The sequence below is a fragment of the Pongo abelii genome, chromosome 1 (assembly GCF_028885655.2).
Source record: "Pongo abelii isolate AG06213 chromosome 1, NHGRI_mPonAbe1-v2.0_pri, whole genome shotgun sequence".
Classification (NCBI taxonomy): domain Eukaryota; kingdom Metazoa; phylum Chordata; class Mammalia; order Primates; family Hominidae; genus Pongo; species Pongo abelii.
In genome coordinates this window covers 45,068,138-45,087,491 of record NC_071985.2, presented here as the reverse complement: position 1 = coordinate 45,087,491, position 19,354 = coordinate 45,068,138, and the positions used below count along the sequence as shown (strand labels likewise).

Here is a 19,354-nt window from a genome sequence, read left to right as displayed (position 1 = left end):
CTAGTTGGACCTGCACCTGATATATTAATTTCCTCTTCAGCAGCCCTGCCACATGGCATTCAGCCTCTACCTGAATACCCGAGGGACAAGCGGATCACCACCTTACCCAACCCATTGTTGGGAGCTCTGCCTCCTAGAAAGCACTTTGGGATATTGAGCTGCCAGTTGCCTCCCTATACCTAACACTGTTCTTAGGCCTCTGGGGCCATGCAGAATTCGTCTAAATCCTTTTTCACCTGATCATCTTTCCTACATTAAGACGGCATGGAACAGTGGGAAGAGAACCACCCAGGGGCTACTTAATGCCACTCTAGGCTGCCTCCTTCTCTCTCCCACCCTGGTCCACCAGGCTTGAGTAAAGTATTCTCACCTTGAAGATGACACGGATGTTCTCACCCAGGGGATCCACATTTTGGAAGGAGAGTTTGAGGGGGACAGCATTGGAGTTGAAGTAGGAACAGTCCTGCCACGGTGAAAAGGATAGTGACGAGGGTCAGAGTGGCCTGTGCCAGGAAAGGAAAATGACCTCTCCACTTCAGACCAAGATGCTGCCTCCCCGCTGCTGCCGGTCCACCCAAGACCTGCTCATTGTTTCTTCCGGATTTCCCAGACACCCAATTTCCTTCCTTCTCTCGTTAAACAGTCATCATCCCAATTCAGTTTGTTATGACCTCAGCTCCAGCACTTAACCTCCCATCCTGTTAGTTCATTCTGCACAGAACTTACTAGTTGTGTGACCTCTGGTAAGTCACATGTCCCATCTACACCTCAGTTTACTCCTCTGTAAAAGGGGACTCCCAACAGTACCAACGTCCTAAGAGTTGTGAAGATGAAATGCCATAACCAACGTTAAGCACTCAGAACAGGGCCGGGCACAGAGAGTGCTCAATAAATGATAGATGACAGCTGCTATCTCCACCACCACCCCGACTTCATCCCCAACATCATCAGAGAAAGATACCTGCCCAGCCGCCCAACCTCCAACCCAATTCCTCTACCCTGCAAGCTGTCAGGCTTCTAAAAGTCCATACACATTAGGAATGGGAAGAGGCCACAGATATGCCTTTCTTCCTAATGTCTCTCTTATTTTATGGCTTATATGGAGATGCTCACCTGTGCCCATACCCCAGTCTGTGCCCTCACTCTGTCTTTAAGCAGAGTTCACAGCCCCTCTGCATCTTGTTTCTCCTTTCTATTTCTGCCATGTGTGGGTAGAAGAGAGACAGGATAACATAATCCTCACCATGTTGCATGGGGGTGAGCTGAGACCCCTGAGGAAAAGATGCTAGGCCAAGACCACATGGTAAGTCAGCAACATACTGACGCCCAGACAACTCAGCTCCTCGCCCTTGCGTGCCTGGTTAGTGAAGACCTCACCTCCACTGAGCCCTCCCACTCTGAGAGCCCCAAACCTACCAGTCACTCACCCTGGGCACGATTCCCTTAACCAGCAGACTGGGGCTGAGTGGCAAGCGGCATGAGCCATTGAGGGCAAAGAACTGCTTCACCTCCTCCAGGCCTGTGCGGAGGATTCCCTGGAAAGAAGGGGAGGAGTACAGCAGGGGTGAAATGGAGGGTCCATACTGAGAACCAGACCTCTCCCAGGGGTGGGTTCTCGGTAGTAGTCGGTATGAAAACCACCCCGAGAAGTGTGGACACCCTCCAGAAGATCCTTAAGGAGGAGGACCCCCTACACCCCAGCCTGGGACTGTACACTAACAGCAAGACCAAATAGCTCTAGAGGGGAGCAGATGGCAGAATAGCATGAAGCAGGCCACAGTGCACAGAGAGGGCAGGCTGTCTCTCAAGGGGGAAGAGCTATTTAGGCTTCTGCCAAGAAAAGCTAACAATCTGGACGTTGATACAAAATCTCTCAATTTTTAAATGTCATTAACCAGGAACACTGCTGGCTGGTTATAATGCCTTCATACAAACAGATAAAGGTGTCCTCTCTGGGTGGCATCAGGCCTGAGCCATGGGTCACAGCATGGTGAACAAAATATGGCTGGATTTCAGCCCTCACTTGCCCCTTCTGGCTGAGTGCTCTTGTGCAATGAACAACTTACACAACTGTGCTTAGCCTTTAAAACAAACAGCTAAATAAATTTCAATATTTTACAGGACAAACAAAACACATCCACGGGCTGTATCCAGCTTGTGGGCTGCCTGTTTATAGCCTACAGGTTCCAGAGTCATCTGCTCCCCGCTCCAAAATCAAAAATCGTCAGGTGGAATCTTGTTCAGGATTCCTAAGAAGAAACTGGCTGCTAAAGCCCTGGATGAGAAATGGGTAGGGGCAGCCTCACCCCACTAACCTGCCTTGCAGAAGGGGCTGCCTCCCGGACCTGCTGGGCCAGTTTGGCCAGGGCATTGACAAGCCAGCACTGGCGGTTAAACTCTTCTCTCAGCCCCTTGCCACAGCAGCACAGTAAGGCTGCCAGCAGATACTGGTAGCGGATGCTGAACTGAGAGTCCTTGAGGCCGTCCTTCAGCAACCTGCAAAGCAGAGGGAGTCAGGAGTCAGGGCACTCCAGGGATCAAAGGCAAGGGTACAGGGGGAGACAGAGTCAGGCCCAGCTCCAACTCACTGCAAAACCCACCCGAACTTGGGAGGGAAAATACATTCTGTATGTACGGCTCATATGGAGATGCTCACCTGTGCCCATACCCCAGTCTGTGCCCTCACTCTGTCTTTAAGCAGAGTTCACAGCCCCTCTGCATCTTGTTTCTCCTTTCTATTTCTGCCATGTGTGGGTAGAGGAGAGACAGGATAACATAATCCTCACTATGTTACATGGGGTGAGCGGAGACCTCTGAGGAAAAGATGCTGGTCCAAGGCCACAGGGTAAGTCAGCACATACTGAAGCCTGGACAACTCAGTTCCTCGCCCTTCCGTGCCTAAGAGTGAAATACTCCTACGTGAAAGACACGTGTCTACCTCCCACTTCTCTACATGCAGTTTTACCAGAAGAAGTAGTGAGTCACTCTCAAGTCAGACACAGCTCGTTTCAGGAGGAAGCGCACCAACGGGCTGTCCAGGTAGCATTCATACTTCAGGGCCTGTTTCGGAGAAAGGGAGAAAGAGAATATGAAGCTTCATTAACTGCCTGTAACCTACACCTACTATTATTGCACTGGGATCTCTGGTTTCTAAGGGCAGAATGCAGACTTACTTGGGATATTGGGGATGGGACCAGCAAAACTGGAGGGAGGACCAATCCACCCACCTGTACCAGCTGGGGCAGGTAGTCCAGCAGCTCGGCATCTGAGAGTGAGCCAATCCACTGCACAGCCATACGACGCACCTCCTGGTCCGGGAAGCTGCAAAACAGAGCCCAGTGCCCTGACAAACTAGCTGCAAGTTGAGGCACAGCTGTGAGCCAAGCACCCTCACACCTGGGCTTCAGAGGCACGGAGAAAGAAAATGCAATGGCCCTAGATTCTGCCAAAGTCACTAGAAGAATCCTTAGCACCTTCGCTGGATAGCAACTCTTGGGAATGAGCCTTCTTCATGGTCAGAGTCTGCCTTGAGCCATGGGGGAACAACTGGGTAGCCACTCTCACTCTTTGGACGATTTAAAGAAAATGGGACAAAGTCCTCAACCCTACTCCAAAGATTTCTCCCTTGACTCCCACTGTGCCAGAAATTCCTGCCATCGGAGGGCCCTGATGTGGGTAAAAGCATTATTTTGTCTTGTTAACATCCTTTAATGCAAAATGTACCACGCAAATAACAGAAAATCACAGAATTTTATATAAGCCAATAAACCTTGGCAGAATTAGTTTAGCAGAGATTAACAAAACCATTGGCTCAAAAACTCCTTAAGGCAGGTCACATGAATAGGTACATTTTGATTACTGAGAGTGGCAAGAAATAGGCAGGAAATCCTGGGTACCATCTAGAAAAGGCAGCCCTAACAGATCTGAGACTGGAAGCCTTGGGTCCCAAGAGAACCCTTCAAGAGAAAGAGGGAATGGGCAATGGTTAAAATAAAACTAAGTAATAAGGACTTCAGTTACTCAGGTGTATGCATTTGTCAAAACTCAGCCAATGTACAGGTAAACTTTGGGTATTTGCTTATGTATAAATGTTGCCCCAAAAGAAAAAAAAAAAACAAAAAAAAACCAGAACAAACATCGAGCTCTAGTTAATGATGTGCCTGCCAAAGCAGGGAGTTTAATGGTGTCTGTAATTTACTTCAAAATGTATAAAAAGGCTGGGCATGGTAGCTCACACCTATAATCCCAGCATTTTTGGGAGGCCAAGGAGGGAGGATTGCTTGAACCCAGGAGTTTGAAACCAGCCTGGGCAACATAGTGAGACTTTATCTCTACAAAAAAAATTTAAAAAATTAGTCAGGTGTGGTGGTGTACACTGTGCACTTGTTGTTCCAGCTACTTGGAGGCTGGGGCAGGAGGAGTGCTTGAGCCCAGGAGGTCGAGGCTGCAGTGAGCCATATGCATGCCACTGCACTCCAGCCTGGGTGACAGAGCAAGACCCTGTCTCAAAAAAAAAAAAAAACATAAAAAATAAGATGGATAGATGGATGGATACAGGGATGGATAAATGAAATGTACGCAATCCAGCACACAGAGCAAATGCTAACGATAGAATCTAGGTGGTGGGCACATGGGTATTCACTGCACAATTTTCAATTTTGTTGTATGTTTGAAAAATGACAATATAACATTGCAGGGAAAAATGAGAAAGAAAAAGCAAAAAGGAGAAATGGAAAATCCCTGAATATCCACACCCACTTTACCATTTTCCCCCAGGGCTGGCTCAGATCAGTGATGGGCAATGTCGTGCCCTGGCTTCTACAAGGACACATGGTCAGAAAAGGCGGATGTTACAACTCACGTGGCATGCAGGAGCCCCAGGGCATCCTGGTGGTTCATGTGGGTCCACTGCTTCAGGAGAGCATAGATGTCAGGCAGGCAAGCCCACTCCCAGCTGGGGGCGCTGGCGAGCACCAGGGGGAGCGAGCTCACCTCCGAGTGGCAGTAATATCGCTTCTCCCACAGGCGCTTCTTGTCAGCATCAGTGAGCCTGGCGGGCACGCAGAAAGGAGAAGGTGGTGGGAGGGTAGGGTGCAGTGGGAGAGAACAGCGTCAGCCAGGGGGTGCAGCCCTTACCCTCAAGGGAGTGCTGCACACACTGCAATTCAGTGGTTCCCAAGCTTTGCTGCATATGACAGCCACTTGAGGGGATGGGTGAACCCCCTCGCCGTGCCTGGGTCACACCTGATACCAGTTAAGTCCAAATGGCTGGGGAAGCCAGGCATCGGTGTATGCCACAGATCACCAGGTGATTCCAATATGAATCAAAGTTCGGGAACCAGAGCCCAAATCCTATCTTTGATCCCAACTCAGGGACATCTTGGACAGAGACTGCATGAGCCAAGGGCACCGAATCTGCTACCCCTCCTGCGGATGCCCTGAGGGCACCACCATCAATAGAACCACCAGAGGGCAGTGGTCCCCCAACACCAGGGTCTGGGCTGCTGAGAGGCCTCCTAGGGCCTCCAGGGACCAGCTGTCGGCTTTCAAGGACCTGCAGCTAATTGGGCCTTGCCTGAGATCAGGTGTCTAATGGGAGAAGGGAGCTGAGGGGCTAATGAAGTGTAGTCGGCAGAGTGGGGGAAGGGAGGTCTGCGGTCACTCAGCCACTCCAGCTACTTGGGGTGGACATCAGGGACAGAGATGAGCCCCATCTCTCTCATGCCCCCCCGCCCAACCCACAACACACGCACAGGGCTGCGCAGGAGCCAGAGAGTTAAACAGAGAGCAGGCAGCAGAACCAGGTCCCTCCGGCTCCTCCAGTTCTGTTCTCACCCCTCCTTCTCCAATCCTGTGAAAGCAGCAGCCCCAAGGATGAGATCAGCCTGGACTCGCTTACCCCTGAGAGCTGCCAGCTTGCCTTGACACCTGATCCTTTTTGGAAAGTGACAGGGCCAGAAAAATTCAAAGGCTGTTGGTGTGGAAGGGGCAGGAGGTGAGAGCAAGAGGTGGGGGCAGGGTGGTGGGGCCAGCTGCCCCAGTGGACAGAAGGTAGTAGACAGCACATCTGGGATGTGGGGCAGAGCTCTGGTCCTCCTGGGTAGCTGAGTCTGGACCAAGTCCCTGGGGTGGGGACTTGGGTATTCTCAGATCTAATTTCCTGACCTTGACCTCTCTGCTTTTCCTAGTGTCAGCTGATGGAGAAAGGCCTGGGGGCTGCCTCCACTTCCTGCTGAGGTGGCAACGCCCACCCTTTCCCACCTCCACTCCCAAAGCAGGACGGAGACTCAGTGCTGGGAGGTCAGATGAAACATGACAGATTCAGTGGGGGCCCAGGTCTCACCAGTACAAGGACTCCTTCTGCATGATGTCTTTAAGCTTGCGCTGGTCTTCTTCCCGGAGGCTGCCAAACTCATAGCGGGGGCTGAACTTGTCTCCAGGGGGGCTGGTGAACTTGATGTCAAAGGCCGAGGTGGGGAAGTCAATCTGGGGGATGAGATCAGGGATGTGAGGAGAGAAAACAGGCAGTGTGTGTGGACTCCCAGCTTCTCTCTCTCACCCCAGCATTCCAGCCTTGTCCCTCCCTCACTTTCCCTCAGGTTCTTTGTAAAATAGCCCAGTTAGACTTGGTGATCTCTAAAGTCCTTTCCAGCTATAACTCTCAGCAAAAAATGAGAGGGAAACAAAAAGAGAAAAAGAATGGACATCTGAGGAAGAGGTTCGGTGGAGATGCACCTTGGTGAGGGGTGAGGGGACAAGCCCCAGCCAGAACTCTGAACAGAGGTGTCACCCAGCTGAAACACGGGGTGCATCCAGGCTGAGTCCAGGGAGCCTTCCATGGGGTGCCAGAGGACACTGCTGCCAGAGGGGAGGCAAGACCACACACTGGGAGAAGGCCCTGGGACACTCGGTCCCTACTCTATGCCACCAGATGTTCATCCTACTAAAGTATCAGAGCTGAGTGAGCCAAGTCTCCAAAGGAGGTCTACTTTCTTTCATTCAACAAACTTATTTATTTATTCATTTATTTATTTATTTTGAGACAAAGTCTTGCTCTGTCACCCAGGCTGGAGTGCAAGGGTGTGATCTCAGCTCACTGCAACCTCTGCCTCCCGGGTTCAAGTGGTTCTCATGCCTCAGCTTCCTGAGTACCTTGGATTACAGGCAGACACCACCACAACCAGCTAATTTTTGTATTTCTAGTAGAGACAGGGTATCACCATGTTGGCCAGGTTGGTCTCGAACTCCTGACCTCAAGTGATCCCCCCCTGCCTCGGCCTCCCAAAGTGCTGGGATTATAGGCGTGAGCCACCACACCCGGCCTCGTTCAACAAATATCTATCGAATCCTAACATGTGCCAGGCATTTTCTAGAGTCTGGGCATAAAGTAGTAAATAAGACAGACAAAAATTAGCCGGGTGTGGTGGTGTGCACCTGTAGTCTCATCTACTTGGGAGGCTGAAGTGGGAGGATGATTTTTGCCTGGGAGGCAGAGGTTGCAGTGAGCCAAGATTGTGCCATTGCATTCCAGCCTGGGTGACAGAGATCCTGTCTCAAAAAAAAAAAAAAATACCTGCCTCAGGGAGCTTTCATTCTATGTCAACATTCATACTCCATACCAAAGTATCTCATAATCACAAGGGAAGCTGGGAACTGAGAACTACACCTTGGGCATGACCAGCTCCTCCTCTTCTCCCTGGAGAATAGGTCCATCCTGCCAAAGCACTGAGTCACTGGCAGGGGGAAAGGTGTCCCCTCAGGCCCCAAGAGGGCACAGGTCAGGTTTGGTCAGACTTAGAAGTATGAAGATTCAATACAAGGGACTCAGAAGCTGAGCCCTGAATGCAGAGGGTCTCAGACCCCATCTTCAGGCTCCACAAAATCAATTTAACCTCCAGGAGATGGGAGATGGATACCCCACAGCTCACCTCACAATCCACATCTAACCATATTCCCTCAGTTGCTTCAGTCACATCATCCTCCCATGCTTGAAGTTCTAGCACTCTCTCCTGCTGTCCCAGCCCAAATCTCCAGGAGAAAAATGTAGAGTTGACTGGAATGGTCTTGCTGGTGAGTGGGAGCGAAGGGCTAAAGCCTCACCTGCAGGATGACACTGTCTGGCTGGTGGAAATTAGGGGCACTCCAACGGGCACTGGGGTTTTCCTGTGTTGCTGGCCACAAACCCAGAAGCTTCCGGCCAGAGGTCAGGACCCTAAGAAGGAGGGAGAGTGGGAAGAGCCGCTAAAATGGCTAAGCAGAGAGTATTTCTCCTGCTCCCCCAATCCAAAAATCTGCCTTTTCTGTTTGAAGCCACCATCCAACTCCCCTCATTCTCCCCATAGACCATAGCCTCTTCCTTCTCCCAAGTCCCGTAAAAGCTCACACCCTCCAAGAGGACTTGTGAGCTAACCACACCCTGGTCTGGATGACTTGGTGGCAGGGATGCCTTCATGAGGTGGGAAGACTGGGCTAGATGATCTCTAAGGTTCTTCCAATGACAAGACCAGATGATCTATTACCCAAGCATTGCTTTTCCATGTATCCTCAACATGGTCCTGTGCTACCAGAACCGCTCAGTGACTCTTGGTTACACCAATAGTTCTGGTCACCAGTTCTGTGCTTGGGGATCCCCCGGACTCCACCAGTGAGCCCCACATGGCCAACTTTCCCAAGGCACACTGGCCAGTGCAGCAGCCAGGCCCCTTTCTCTGTCCCCCTCCTCCCCTTCCAAGGCCAAGAAGCTGTACCCTGGGGCTCACATACTGCCTGAAGTTGAAGAGTGGGGTGGTGACCCAGCCCAGGGCTTCAGGCACCCGCCGCTGCTTGTTGGCCTCTGAGGAGCTCCCCGGTGGGGGGATGGGCAGAGCATAGAGAGTGGCACACAGCAGTGTCTCCCGAGGCAGCCGGTTCACCTGCACTGGGAAGCAGATCCTGTGGAGGACAGGAAGTCAAATTAGGAGGGGCCACTCCTGTGGCTTCAAGCAACAGGTGGCCCAGGAAGTCAGGCTGAGGCTGAGGCTGAGGATACAGCCTCCTTCTCAGGGTTCAGACATACTCCCTGAGGAAGCCCTCCTCCTGCAGAACCAGGAGAGGTCCCAAACTAGGCGAAATCCCCACTGGATATTCCCAGAAGCACAATGTGGTGTCCTTGGAGCTTTGCAGTAGAGTGAGGCAAACATCCCGATTTTGAGGCTACCCATGGTGCCTGGACAGAACTTGCTTAGCAGAGCCACCTCAGAGTTCAGGTGATGACACGTCCCATGTTGTCAGCCTTGCTCCTTTCATTGTTTTAGAATTTCCGCAGAGGGTCCACAAAGCTACTCCTTTTGTCCTCCTTTTCCATTTGACAGTCCCCATCCCTCCCCCACTTCTTGCTGCTGAGAGCCACCAGGAAGAAGCACCATGTTCTCTGCCCTCGGTTCACCCTCCCCCACAGCCCTCTCACTTGTCCTCATAGGAGTCCCCTTCACCTAGCCCCAGGGACACACAATGGGTTTTTCTCACTCCCACCCCCAAACAGATTCAAAGCCAAAGGGACAAAGAGGAGGGGTTTCTCCAAGTCCCCCAGTGATGAGAAAGCCAATGGAAGGGCCAAGAGAACTGAGACACATAAGCCCCACCACTATTCAAGCCCATAAGTTCTCTCCAGGTCTCTCAGTCTGAATCACACCTAGCCACTCCCTCTAAGCTCAAGATAAGGAACTGCTGGGTGGGGTGAAGTACACAGGGGAGGGGAGCTGTGTAAAGGCAGGGAGGACCCACGTTACCTTTCGGGGAAGCTGTCCCTGGGCCAAAGTCCATACTGTCACACCCTCCTGGCCAGCCCAGGGCCCAGCAACTTCTATGCCAGAGGGCACAGAGGCAGGGCGGCCACCCCCAAGGTTAGCAGTTTCATGATAAAGCAGCCTGCCTCCACCGCTGTCCTCCAGAGGAATCTCCACCTAAGTGAGGCACTCCCTCCAGCCCACCACAGACTGGCAGAGCCCGCTCTGTCCCAGCTGCCTCTACCCTGGGGGCCCACAGCTATAATTAGGGCCCCTCCAGCAGCCAGCAGACATGCCAGGCCAGGGCTTGGCTGGAGGTGACAAAGCACGGCTGCTTAGCCTATTTTGAGAGTTAGCTGATCCCTGGACCGCTACAGTGGGGCAGAGAATCAGCTGACCCCATAGCAAAGGGGAGAGGGAGCTGGTCCTGAGCCCTTTCTTTTCGCCCAAGGAAGAAGATTCCAGCTTCATGTCTTAAGGAAAAGGGGAGTGAGAAGACTTTATGAGTGAAACCAGAGTGAGCCAAGGCCCTCTTCTCTTCAGTCCTTGGGTATATCTGGTATTCCACAACCTCTCCCACAGACCTTCACCCAGGGCTGGTCAGGATAACCATTATGTTGGCTGCGGCCCTTACCTTCCTCCCTGAGAAACCCCTCTCCTTCCTGCAGCCCATTCAACAACATCATATCACACAGGCTGCCTCCTCCAGGAAGGATTCCTGGAATGTGCTGGTTGGCTCCAGTCCTGGTTCCACCACTCACAATCCTGGGCAACTTAATTCCCATCTCTGTGCCTCAGTTTCTCATCAGGGAAAAGGGGAACATAGCTTCACCTGCATGATTTGTGTGCACACTGTGTAGTTTTTGCTATGTGACGCTGTGGTTACTGCACTGGTACTGGCTTACACAGATAGTATTTTCATGCGCACGTATCCCCACGTATCAGCCAGTCTGTCAGTCACTTGGAACAGAGAAACCAAAACCAACAGGGCTCCCCAGCTAAGAAGCCTGTGCCAAGTACTTTATTTACAGGGTCCTAACTGCTCCTCAAACAATCCTGTAGGGTAGGCCCTATTATCGCTACCATTCTAGGTTGAAAGACCTGCCTGAGGCTGCAACTACAGTAGGAAGGAAAGAATGACTGGCCCAAAGCCTGTCCTCTGAATGCTGGCACGCCTTCCCCCAAATGTCCTGGTCTTGACCATGAAGGGCCAAGAAGTCTCATTCGGGGTATCTGGATAGGCAGTGCAAGATAATGCCCTTCACAAGGCTCTAGGCAGGGGACTGGCCCTTTAAAATTCAAGGTAGGGATCTCAGGGAACAAAATCAAACTCATGGGGCAGGCTGGGCTGCCTCTCTACCTCTGATACTGTATGAGATAAGGATTTAAGGCCAATTTTTTAAAGTCCTCCTGGGCCAGAACACTGTACAGCACCCTTTTTTTTTTGAGACAGGGTCTCGTTCTGTTGCCAAGGCTGGATGCTCACTGCAGCCTTGACCTCCCAGGCTCAAGTGATTCTCCCACCTCAGCCTCCTAAGTAGCTGGGATCACAGGTGTATGCCACCACACTCGGCTAATTTTTTGTATTTTTTGTTGAGATTGGGTCTCCCTTGTTGCCCAGGCTGGCACCCCTTCTCTTGACAGCAGCAGTAATTGTGACCAAAAAATTCCAAGGGAATGGTGGAACTCAAGGGCCATTTAATGCAGCTATCCTCTGCCTGCAAGGAGTTTCTCCTGTCCTGGCAGTTGTTTGCTTAAGGACCTTTAATGCACACCCCGTGAGCCATTTTTTTTTTTTTAAGATAGGGTCTCACTCTGTTGCCCAGGCTAGAGTGCAGTGGTGTGATCATGACTCACTGCAGCCTCGACCTCCCAGGCTCAAGTGACTCTCCCACCTCAGCCTCTTAAGTAGCTAGGACTACAGATGCATGCCACCACACTCGGCTCATCTAAAATAATTTTTTAGTAGAGATAAGGCCTCTTTGTGTTGCCCAGGCTGGTCTCAAATTCCTGAGCTCAAGTGATCATCCCACCTTGGCCTCCCAAAGTGCGGTGACTACAGGTGTGAGCCATCGTGCCCAGCCATATACACCTTTATTGCTCTAAGAATTACCTAAGTGTGAAGGGCATGAGAAAGGGTCCATTTTCCCAGTTGTCCATCTGTAAAGGGACCCACCTCTTCCAGCATCTCCAGATTCTTCATCTATCTATTTTGCATCCTCGGCCTCCCCAGGACCCTCCTCAGTCTCTTTAATCTGTGCTCCAAATACTTAGCTTGCAGTGCTGCTCTGCAAATGAGGACTCTAATATAGTCAGTGTGGGGAAGCAAAGCTGGGGGGCAGCAAACAGGGGATTTTCTGACTGACTGGAAGGAAGGTAGAGCATAGCACAGACGAGGCACAGGGCAGGAAAACCCCTGAGGTGCCCCCATTCAAGCAAGGCACCCTCTCCTCCATTTCCTTCCTGCTTTGCTTGGCTGACGCCTACCTTCCCGACACCAAATTATTGTTTACATGTGGTGATTAATACTACCTTGTGCTTTTGGTTTCATATTTATATTTATAACCCACCTATCTCATCTCGATGCCATAACTGCCTCTGAGTGAAACAAATGTCCCCATTTCTCAGTTTGAGAAAATGAGGCACAGAAAGAATAGAGAGAAAGTAGTATTCGAGACAGAGCTAGAAATAGAGGCTCACTCCTGGGAATCCAAGCTCAATATTCTTTCTCTAGACAACCCTCCCTTCTCTATATATAAAGGGAAAAGCACAGTCTCCTCTCCATAGTCTACAGGAACTGAGGGAAGAAAGGAGAGGATGAGAAGCCCTCCAACTAGTTAAACTCTTTAAGGGAGACAAGATCAAAAAATAAAGTATTATTAAAATTAACAACTAACATTTAATTTTTTTTTTTTTTTTTTTTTGAGACAGAATTTTGCTCTTGTTGCCCAGGCTGGAGTGCAATGGCACAATCTCGGCTCACTACAACCTCCACCTCCTGGGTTCAAGCGATTCTCCTGCCTCAGCCTCCCTAGTAGCTGGGATTACAGGCATGCGCCACCATGCCCGGCTATTTTGTATTTTTTTTAGTAGAGATGGTTTCTCCATGTTGGTCAGGCTGGTCTTGAACTCCCTACCTCAGGTGATCCGCCCGCCTCAGCCTCCCAAAGTGCTGGGATTACAGGCGTGAGCCACCACTCCCGGTCAATAACTAAAATTTATATGTTTTTTATGGTTTACAAAGAGCCTTTATAGATACTTCTCATTGGATCCTCATGACAACTTGAGAGGTGGTAATTATACTTGGCTCCTTTAAGAGTCAGGGAAGGGGAGGCCGGGCACGGTGGCTCACGCCTGTAATCTCAGCACTTTGGGAGGCCGAGGCGGGCGAATCTCAAGGTCAAGAGATGGAGACCATCCTAGCTAACACATGGAAACCCCATCTCTGCTAAAAATACAAAAAATTAGCTGGGCGTGGTGGTGGGCGCCTGTAGTCCCAGCTACTCGGGAGGCTGAGGCAGGAGAATGGCGTGAACCCAGGAGGCAGAGCTTGCAGTGAGCCGAGATCGCACCACTGCACTCCAGCTTGGGCAACAAAGCGAGGCTCCCTCTCAAAAAAAAAAAAAAAAAGAGTCAGGGAAGTGGAGACTCAAGAGGTTGAATGACTTGTCCAGTTAGGGTTAACAAGGAAGCCTGGTTTTATCATTAGTCCTGGACTAGTTATCTGGCCCCAGGGATATTTCAGAGGCTGAGCAGGTCTGCAGTGGCCTGGGCATCGAAGTCTGGGGGAAGGGCTTACTGCTGGTCCCAGATGATGAGGTGGAAGAGGTACTTGGAGAAGTGAGCTCTTCGAGTCTGCAGGGGGCTGCACAGCTCCTTGCCGCCGTGGCTGAGGGAGCAGGAGAGGTAGAAATCTTCATAGCTACAAAAGAAAGGGAGCAGGTCAGGACACCCAGCCCCCAAAACCAATCACCCAAACCTATGCGTCCCTCTAAGGCCAAAATCCATTTCCCCTGGTAAGACTCTCAGTCTCTGAGGGCTGTAACACAGGATCTCCAGATAGGACAGCCAAACTGGATGTAAGGAAATGTGCTCAGGCCAAAGCAACTCAATCTAGATTCCTCTGCTCGGTTTTAGGCTCCACGCTGAGCCTTGTGGTTTTTCTTTCTTTAATGGGAACCGGCCACCCAGCCTCTTTATAGAAAGCTCCAGCCCATGGAGTGTCTGTGTGTGTGTGCGTGTGTGTGCACGCACGTGCATGCGCAAGTGAGAAGGGTGGGGGAGGAAGACGACATATGCCGACATGAATGCCAACACACGGGGGTCCCTGTGGCTCATGACAGGTGCCTGACAGAAGAGGTCAGAGAAGGCCCTGGTTTCCCAGGCTGCCTCCTTTGTTCTCTGCCAATCGCCCAGAGGAATACATTAAGTGAGGAACAAAGAGAGAAGGGGAAGGGGGTTGGGGAAACGGGACCGGCAGGGGCGGGGTAGGGCCCAGTGCCTATTCCCTCAGGCCTTGGATGCTGGGGACCCAACAGAGGCAGAGGCGCTGAGGATTTTACCAAAAGAACATCCTCCTCCACCCACCCCTGCAGGCCTAGAGAACCCCAGACAAAGGGTCAATCCCACCTCCCCACCCCCTCCCACTGGCCAGGGAGCATGCACTCTATCTGGGAATCAGCCATCTGTTGCCACGTCTCCTTCCACTGGTCTTGGATCTGGATGGGGCAGGGATGCAGAGGCAGCCAGCACCAAGAGGGAATAACAGGATCTTCTTCATCTCCTAAGGGACCTCCTCTCTCCCCTAGGATGTCCCCAGCCCAAGTCCTCCTCAGGCACTTGGCTCACCCCCACAGCCCCATTGCACCACAATGTCACACAATGCCACACATCCTAAGACTTAGGACAGTGGTATTACATGCAGATAGGAAAAAGCCCTGGTGGAAGTCAAACTCAGCTTGCTCCCTAGCGGCTACTCAGCCCTGGGCTCACCTGGTAGCCCAGATGATGGGGATGCGGTGGGTGGCATAGACAGTGAAGGCCAGGGACCTGGCGAAATGGCAGGCCTCCTGGACCAGGTCATGCTTGCGGCTCCCGGACACTGCCGTCTGGAAGTCTGCATTGAATGTGTTGCAGTACAGCTCCACCAGGTCCAAGATGGCAGCGGTCAGGGCTTCCACGACCTTCTCTGGGAAGGGAAGGGGTCAGAAGGGAAAGTCATGAGGCCTCCACAAGCCCTACCTTGTTGCCATGGCACTGGCTAGAATGGGATGGCCTAAGACAGTGGTCCCCAAATGCTAGTCAGTCTCTAATAGCTATGACAAAGTTCACCCATCTGCGGTGAAATGAGAAAAAAGCAGAAGCATGTCATGAGCTTTTCATAAAATGACAGTTATACAATGTTAAACATAATCCTTATTTTTACGTATTGCTACTTAGCATTAAAATGTCCTTTCTTTTAGGAAACAATGTTAATAATTATTGTCAATTGCTTCAAAAAAGCAAAGGTCAAAAAAGTTCGGCCAAGTAAAAGGCTGCCAATTCTCTCTTGGTCCCCCAAATACTTTGAGGGACATTTTACTGGTCTATGAAATCCGAAAGACTGGGAATCACCATAAGAATCCCAGGGATGCCAAAACAAAAAACAAAACCAAAACAAAGGAATCCCAGGGATACAGGTCAGTCCTAGGGCAAAGTTCAGCTTGAAGGGCACAACAGGGGAATCCTAGAAAAATCATAGGGAAAATTCTTTCTCATCCTCTCCCAAGGCGCACTCTAAATCGGAAAGGTAGCAAGTGTGAGCTGTTGGGAGAATAATCACAATCTACCCAAGTGGGAGGCTTCCCATCTGGATCACAGGGCTAGTGCTGCCCCATCACCCCACTCCCACACTTCTACCCCCTCATCATCATCTCCCAGGGACACCAGGAGGAATGAGTAGGAAAAATAATGAGAAAACACTTTGTGGAAAGAAATGTGCTCTCCAGCTGTGTCCACACCTCATACAGGAACACACACACACACACACACACACACACACACACCCCAGCCGAACTCCAACACATAAATCAAGGGGGACAGGCAGAAAAAGGAATCTGGGCAGAGACTGCAGTTTTCAGCAGCCCGACTGGATGAAGATGGAGAGCAGTTCCCTTACCTCGGTTTTCCCTCACAGCCAAGACGCTGGGATCCTGTTGGGAAAAAGAAGAGGGAGGGGAGCTTCAGGGCCATAGCCTTTTTCGTCACAGCTGGAAGAAGGGCTTTTCACAGCTGCGCTCATCTGGACCAGAATGGGCTGCAATGTGAGGAGCTGAGAATCCCCAGAGAGGATAGAGTAATGGTTTGTACCAGATCTGTTTGATGGACAGAGTGAGCTGACGGAGGATAGCAATCATCATGTCCACCCTTCTGAGATATCCCAACCCTCAGGCTACCCGGCTGCAGATCACACTGCCTATGGTGCTGGCCCTGTCTGCAGAGCACACAGCCCCTGCTGGAGTCCCGGAGCCCCTGGCTCTAGAGAGATTTTCCTCCTGGTTTGTTTTTGTACCCTGATGGATATGCAGACTGTCAGGCAATGCCTTGGTGACTGTGAATAAAGCCTTTACTGGCCTGGGCTCTCAACAAGCAGTCCCAGGTAGCTCTCCCTCAACCTCAGGAAGAGGAGACACACTTGGCATCCATTTCTGAAGAGCTCTTGTGGTTGAATTCCTTAAACATAAAAGGTGGAGGTGGAGAGAAGCCCCTTTTTAGTGAGTGAACACCTACACACCCTAGCAACAGGCAACTCAGTTACCTGGCAGTATCCCCCTCCTCCTTCCCCCTGCTAGCACCCTGGGCCCCTTTACCTTCTGAATTTTAGGCTGCATGCGGGAGGGGCAGGGGGGCAGCTGGTTGAGAGCATTGGTGATCTCAGGGGTTTCCACGGCAGCCAGGGCATTGCAGATGGCCTTGACGGACTGGACCACCCTGTCAGCCTTCAGTGGGAAGTCTCCCTGTGGGAGGTGGCACAGTGAGGCTGGCAGACTCTGCTCTCATGCTCTTGGTCTCCAACCCCTCCCCACCCCAGTCTTTAAAGGAAAGAGTTGGGAAGAGTAGAGAGATTCATGATCCTCAGGGGTAAATGTGCAATACATTTTATTTTCAAATATTCAGCATCAGCAAATAATCTCTCCCACTGAATTCAATGGGCCATGCCCACAGGCCCCAATTCTTTCAGCCGTTCCCCTTGAAGCTCCTCCTATCTCTAGCCTCTCTCTATAGTTAGTCTACTTATACTAGACACATATATACAGGGTCTCTCCCAGAGACCTGTAGAATTTCCAGACAGATCTCATCTCATTTCTACAGACATGCCACAGCCATAACCTCCCCTCTGCACTTTAGCTCCTGGAATTTTCTCATTTGGAATTCCCTCACCTGTCCAGCTCTGATTACCTATGTACATTTAAATCACAGAGCAGCTAAAATTCTACTTCCTGCATAAAGCCCTCCCTGGCCAATCCCCTTCCTCTAGCATCCTCCAGGAGCCCTTAATTAATTTATCACCATCCTGTCCTGTCTACTAATAGCTTTGTGTTACTATTCAATTTTTCTAACAAGAACACAAGCTCCCCAAAGGCTATGACATTTTTTTTTTTTTTTTTTTTTTTTTGAGACGGAGTCTTGCTCTGTCACCCAGGCTAGAGTGCAATGGTGCGATCTCGGCTCACTGCAACCTCTGCCTCCCAGGTTCAAGCGATTCTCTCGCTTCAGCCTCCTGAGTAGCTGGGATTACAGGCACCTGCCACCACGCCCAGCTAATTTTTGTATTTTTAGTAGAGATGGGGCTTCACCATGTTGGCCAGGCTGGTCTCGAACTCCTGACCTCAGGTGATCTGCCCACCTCAGCCTCCCAAAGTGCTGGGATTACAGGCGTGAGCCACCACACCTGGCCAAGGCTATGACAATTCTTACACTTCTCTACCCATCGTAGCTACTAACAAAGGGCCAGACCAGCACAGCACAGGTGTTCAGAGAGCTTCCCCAACATCACTGGAAATGTTCAAGCACAGGCTGCTGGAGAAGGGATTCTGGCAGTGACTAGACATAATGCTGAACCCCTCAAAAAGGAAGCATTTATGACTACTATTAACTGGATCAATGAGACAGGGATTGGTTTTTGTTTTGTTTTTTGAGATAGGGTCTCACTCTGACATGCAGGCTGGAGTGCAATGGTGTGATCATAGCTCACTACAGCCCCAAACTCCTGGGCTCAAGCGATCTTCCCACCTCAGCCTCCAGAGTAGCTGGGGCTACAGGTGTGTGCCACCATGCCTGGCTAACTTTTGTATTTTTTGTAGAGATGGGGTCTTGCTGTGTTTCCCAGGCTGGCCTTGAACTTTGGGGTTCAAGCAATTCTCCCACCTCAGTTTCCCAAAGGGTTAGGATTACAGGCGTGGGCCATCACACTCAGCAACGGATTGTTTTTGAAGATCACTGTCAGATTTTCTTTGGCGTTGTGACATTTAAGACAAATGTTGACTCTCATGGTTTTGAGGCTTGAGACTCTGCGTGAGTCCAAGTGGGGAGGGCTCTGGCCCTCCCTACATGTGAAACCTTCTACCTCCTGATGGTTTCCTACCTGCGATAACAGCAAAACAGAACCTCTCAAACCAGAGGTTTCTGACATTGCTCACAGGATGCATGCTCCAGTGTACATCAAGTGCAGCAGCTGGGAGGTGACAGCTCTAGGTTCCTTAGCTCTGGAGATATCCTACTCCAGAGAATGGGACCGGCATGCAGTTTCCAACCTGCTTCTTCTATAGAGGAGCAGAATCCCTGACTACGCGTTTGCCGTTGCCCAATACCTAGTAGTCTTAGTTTGCCCATGAGCAAGGGGTTAAAAAGAAGTGCTCTGCCAACAGATTTTCAGGCTCCACCCAGACCCCTCATAGTGCTGGGTGATCCCAGGAGGACTGGGGAAGGGGAGAGGAGGAGCTTTCGGGCAGCAGGGCCAGCCCCTGGATTCGTACTCACATCAGCCAGCAAGAAGGCATCCACCTCATTGTGGTAAGTGTCGAACAGAAGACTCAGGGCCTGCCTGGGAGTTGGGGGCAGGGAAAAACCATAGGAGAGGTCATGAAAGACCCAGTGCCCCGGGAAATCCATTTTCTCCCTCCCTCTCCTCAGCTCACACTCTGATTTAAAGGAGCTCCCACTCTTTCTATATGTCCTGTGAAGACTGAAGGAGGGAGAGTCTTTCTATTCTGCCACTTCTCGCCTGGAGAGAATGATGGCAAGGTTCCAGAGGGAAGAGATGAAACATGCCTGGAGTGGGGATCTTCCCTGATAAGATGTGTGGGCCCCAACCCCTGACACGTGCAAGAATCCCTTAGCCCTGGCAGAAAGGCAAGCAGGCACATCTGATGGGATCCCTGCACAGTTCCTGTTTGGAGCACATCCAAGATGGTGCCCACACTCACCTGCTGATAGTCTGCTTGACAGGCCTCTCTTGGAGATGAACGAGGTAGTTCAAGGTGGAGGGGCTCTGGTCATCATTCACCTGTGTAAGAAGTGACCTATTCAGAGAGGGGCTGTGCCCTTATCTC

General features: G+C 51.0%; 1 protein-coding gene across 1 annotated transcript in view; it reads right to left on the bottom strand.

Moving 5' to 3' along the window:
• The window catches only part of PIK3C2B (phosphatidylinositol-4-phosphate 3-kinase catalytic subunit type 2 beta), a 75,191-nt gene that overhangs the window by 22,342 nt on the left and 33,495 nt on the right, over window positions 1-19,354 (bottom strand). Inside the window, exons 7-21 of the mRNA XM_009238907.4 lie at window positions 19,229-19,308; window positions 18,783-18,846; window positions 16,613-16,759; window positions 15,922-15,955; window positions 14,757-14,952; window positions 13,564-13,686; window positions 8,764-8,931; window positions 8,101-8,212; window positions 6,344-6,486; window positions 4,862-5,050; window positions 3,228-3,321; window positions 2,966-3,060; window positions 2,316-2,496; window positions 1,428-1,535; window positions 371-463 (exon numbers count right to left, since the gene is read on the bottom strand). Coding sequence (XP_009237182.1) covers window positions 371-463; window positions 1,428-1,535; window positions 2,316-2,496; window positions 2,966-3,060; window positions 3,228-3,321; window positions 4,862-5,050; window positions 6,344-6,486; window positions 8,101-8,212; window positions 8,764-8,931; window positions 13,564-13,686; window positions 14,757-14,952; window positions 15,922-15,955; window positions 16,613-16,759; window positions 18,783-18,846; window positions 19,229-19,308 — 1,827 coding nt within the window. The remainder of the gene's footprint in view (window positions 1-370; window positions 464-1,427; window positions 1,536-2,315; window positions 2,497-2,965; window positions 3,061-3,227; window positions 3,322-4,861; window positions 5,051-6,343; window positions 6,487-8,100; window positions 8,213-8,763; window positions 8,932-13,563; window positions 13,687-14,756; window positions 14,953-15,921; window positions 15,956-16,612; window positions 16,760-18,782; window positions 18,847-19,228; window positions 19,309-19,354) is intronic.